Source organism: Hydra vulgaris, chromosome 04 (genome assembly GCF_038396675.1).
Source record: "Hydra vulgaris chromosome 04, alternate assembly HydraT2T_AEP".
NCBI lineage: Eukaryota > Metazoa > Cnidaria > Hydrozoa > Anthoathecata > Hydridae > Hydra > Hydra vulgaris.
This window is the reverse complement of record NC_088923.1, coordinates 31025404-31030000: the sequence shown is the minus strand read 5'-3', so window position 1 is coordinate 31030000 and position 4597 is coordinate 31025404. Positions and strand designations below refer to the sequence as shown.

At 28.1% G+C, this 4597-nt stretch overlaps 1 protein-coding gene across 1 annotated transcript in view; it reads right to left on the bottom strand.

The window, feature by feature from the left end:
* The window catches only part of LOC100214521 (sorting nexin-17), a 53853-nt gene extending 50489 nt beyond the window's left edge, over positions 1-3364 (bottom strand). Inside the window, exon 1 of the mRNA XM_065796052.1 lies at positions 3160-3364. Within this exon, the coding sequence (XP_065652124.1) occupies positions 3160-3219 (60 nt within the window). The 5' untranslated portion in view covers positions 3220-3364. The remainder of the gene's footprint in view (positions 1-3159) is intronic.
* Between the last annotated feature and the right edge of the window lie 1233 nt (positions 3365-4597).

Below are 4597 nucleotides of genomic sequence, written 5' to 3'. Positions count from 1 at the left end.
TATAAAATATATTATATTATTTGGATTTATGAAATGTGATTAGGACCATTAAATGCATTAATTTGGTTATGATTATTAATTTGTTTGTCTTTTAAGTAAAATACTGCCTTTTCTCTTTTTTATTTACTCTTATAATGATGCTCATAGTTTTATCAAGGAGCCTCATGGATCATGTACCTTGATACAAATTTTTAATTTTACTTTAAATAGTCTCACAAGTTTAACCTGTTATAATTTGTTAATTAATAAATTTAATTTTAAAAGAATAAATTTGTTCTACAAATTAAACCAATTGCCTACAAAAAAGGCCTATTTTTCCGAAGCAAAAATCTTTGCTTCGAAAAAAATTACCACCATTCTCATTTACAATTTCTTTCATTACAATAACTACTCTCCCCTACTTATCTGAAGTTGCACTATCACTCTACTTATCTGAAGTTGCTGTATTGGTTTTCGTATTGAATTATAGTTTCTTTTATTCTATGTTTTTGTGTAATACTAATAGTTATATACTTCTTTACTCTTTCTGCTTTTTTTTTTATTTTATTGAAATTTTATATTTTTAATTGATGTATAGCTTGTCATTTTAGTTTATTTTTTACTTTTGAAAAATAGCTCTGGCTTCCTGTTGTCTATTATTAAAAAATATTTCAATTTTATTTTGGAGCGATTATGATTAAGTACTTGTGTGATTATGATAAAGTACTTGTGTGATTATGGTTAACATAGATTTTTAAATAAATGGAAATCTAAAGTATCCTAATTTAAAGTCAAAATATATAGATATTAGAAACGCTAATATCATCTTTTTTAATTTTATCATTTTTACAACACTTTGTTTCACTTATGTTCAAAATGGAATGTATAAAAAACAATTATAGTCTAGTTTTTATTAAATATATTGCTGAATAAATTTAAAAGTGTCACTTGTCAAAACTTATTTTATTTGCACCTATCAATAAACATCAGTATGTGAACCTCTAGATGTCAGATAATGAATATACATTTAATTATGCTTATTGCATCATGCCTATCAATGTAAACACATTTAACTGTGGCTGTCTCCAGTTGATTTATCTCAGTCTATGCCTTTACATGTTGATGTATGAATATTTCAAAACAGTAATTCACTAAAAATATCTAAAACTTAATATAAACAAAAAAAACTATATTTGATAGATTATAATTCAAAAACTTTGTTTAATAAATTAGAAACTAGATTGTGCAATTAAAAAAAGCAAATATATAGCAATTGGTATGTAAATATAAATGTGGTAGCGGTGTCGATGGTATGTAAATATAAATGCAGTAGCAGTATTGGTATGTACATATAAATGCAGTAGTGGTGTCTTAGTAGAGTGCTCGCTTTATAAGCAAGAGGTTCCAAGTTCGATCCCTACCACGTCCATGGTAGTACTGCGCTCAACTTATTTCTCTGCGCAGTGGCCTTGTTCGTCAAGGTTTATGTTTTAGAGTTACAGAGTTGAGAGAGGGTTATAACCACAAGTAGCCTCCTTATCTGTAGTGGCCTTATCGGTCTTGGGGAATGGAATTAACAAAAAAAAAAATTCTTTAAAAAAAAAATGAAGAAACTTCACTAGCGCCAAATAATTATTATACAGTTTCATTTACACAAAAGAAAAGAGATAATTTTTATTATTTCTTACTGTAAGGATGATGAAACTGAAATTGAAGCTGTTAATCATCCTTTGAAAAAATTCCAGCTTGCTACAGATGTTGTTTCAAGAGAGTTAAAATTTTCTTAAATAAATGTTTATGAATGCTAATACTGTTTTATCAAAATTTATTTTAATTATGTAATCAAAAAAAAACCATGTTATTTTCTTACTATGTAATTTTATACTTCACTTGATGGTGTTCACACCTTGATAAATTATAGGTACCAACATTTGTACCCTTCTGGTATAGACTGCACTAATTGTGCTGATGTCATAGAATTTTGATATGATTTGTTTATACATTATATAAACAGCCATTATTGAATAAGTAAGTCAATGAACATTTAATACTCATCAACTGCTCAATTATAAGTTGTTGATAACAATAAAAACAAGAAAATTATAATATATATTATTGATAACTTTTATATTATTATTTTTTTGATAACACTTTATTTTTTCAGGCTGTGAGTTTGAACTTAGCTTCTGTTTGCGGCATGCAAATTAGGTATGAAAAGTTTTATGAATGGTCTTTTGTTTTTTGATAGACAACTTACTTGACTGGCGAAGGACCATATAAACAGTAGTTTATATGGTCCTTCACCAAGCATCTTAAAAGACTTCCAAAAAAAATTCAATAAATGTTTCTTTGAGAAAAGATATTAGTTTTTATTCAATTTAAAACAAAAATAATTGCAAATATTGCTTTATACTAAATACTTAAACTTTATTCAAGTATTGGCACAAAAATACACCATGTGCAAATGTGATTTTTGTAAATAGTTTTATTTGAGTGTATGGTTAATATTCTCTCTATTTTGGATCGAAATAACTACAGACCAATCTCAATTACTTCTACGCCAAGCAAAATAATGTAGAAAATTGTTAAAAACAAGGTTATGCGGAATGTACTGTTCCACAATCTTATATCAGATTGTCAGCATGGTTCTGTAAACAAAAAATTTTGTGTTACAAACTTACTTGAGACAATGGATTTCTTGACCTAAAATATATTACGTAAGCTTCCTGTTGACATTCTTTTTTTTAATTTTGTCAAGGCATTTGATAAAGTTTTTTATGTAAAACTGATAAGAAAGCTAAAATCTTATGGAATTGAAGGTTCTTTAGATTGTTGGAAAAGAGGTTAAGCCGAATTAATTGATGCAAAAAAACCTCAAGGTTCTTGCTTAAACATAAAAAAAAAGATATAAAAGTAAAGTTCATAAAAACTACGTGTTTTTTGTCAAACGTCAAATACTTTTTGTTGCTCTGTGAAATCACTATATATCTCTTATACATTGAAGAACTGGTTAAGATATCCTATGCATTAGTACAAAATAATTACCCATTCAATAAATAGTTACCATATACACATTTTTTCACTTTTTGTGTGACTTCAAGTAAAATTTACAAGTAGTTTAGGTTTTTTTAGACAAATCTTTACTTCAATTCGTAATATTTGACAACAAAAGCAACTCACCCAAAAAGATGATCCATTTTCATCTGTTGCTTGGTGAGCGTCTGGTATAGAAAAATGCATTTTTAAAAATTGACTTTAGCAAGCTTCTTTCGTCATATATAATCATTATGAGGACACATAGGCAATGTTATATCAATCAATAAGATACATTTTGTTTTTACGACTTATTCGTAAATTTGTTTATTACTATAACAAGATACAGTTATTGCTACGGTATTGTCGCAAAACATTTTTTACAAATTTGAATAAATAAATTTAAAAAAAATGACACGGTTTAAAATTATTATTTTTGTTTTCATTTGTAATAATGTTATTACTATTATTATTATTACTCTTATATAATAGTATATAGTATTATATAGTATCCGTAATAGAACAGCGAGCAGGGAAAATACCCAGCTTTAAACAACCAGTTTAAAAAAATTGTTTTTTTTTCAACCAGTCTACTTTTAAAAGAATGCTTAGTGAGTTAGAAAGTTCTAGGCTGTACTGGTCTTTTATATATTTAGTTATGTTTTAGAAGGCCGTTTGGAGTATAACCATGTCTGATCTTTAAATGGTAACCAAGTGACAAAAAGATAATAGTTTTAGAAAAGATCTTTCCAATAAGAAAACATAGTTACCTCTCCTGCAATATGAACTTCATAATTTCACGTGTTTTTAAAACAGTCTTTACCATGTCCATCAACTTATGGAGCCTAACAACTTAGCAGCTCCTGCTCAAAAGCATTTAGTATGATAGGAGTAGTAGATGCAGTTGAACTCCTTGAATTTAAACCTTGGAGCATCAAGCTTTATTAAAAGCTTTGCATTTCTGCAAAAACAATGGGTAACCCCCCCCCCCCCCCACACACACACACACACACACCAAAAAAAAAAAGTTTAGTTGTAATTAGTAACCTCCTTTTTATATATTTTTACATTTTATATATAGCTATGGTACAAAAAACTACATCAAGGTATTTACCAATAACAACTACTATAACAATTAATAACAATTGCCATAAATGGTTTGGTCTGTCATACCTTCCTAATGGCCAAACATGCAGATGCTGTACCACAGATGAATAGCTTGGCTCATCTAAGTGGTAAGGTTGCACATAAAAAAGCGAAGATGGTGCGCCCTTATAAATTAAAAGAATTCATTCCTGAAAAATTTGAAAAGCTTTATAACGAGTTGTACTCCTGGCCAAAAATGAATGTAAAGGTCCTTCTTTACATTCATTTTTGTAAATAGAAAATGGCATTTTTTTAACTGAAAATGGGAGGAAAAAAAAGGAATTCAACAAGGTTTTTTGATTATAATTTTTTTTCTCGATACTTTTTATATATGTTTTAGGTACTCTAAATAGACCTTACGCTCTTGTCACAGAGCACCGCAGAAGAGTATTTAACTTGGAAATTCACAGCTTTTTCCTTACAGATTACCCAAAACATG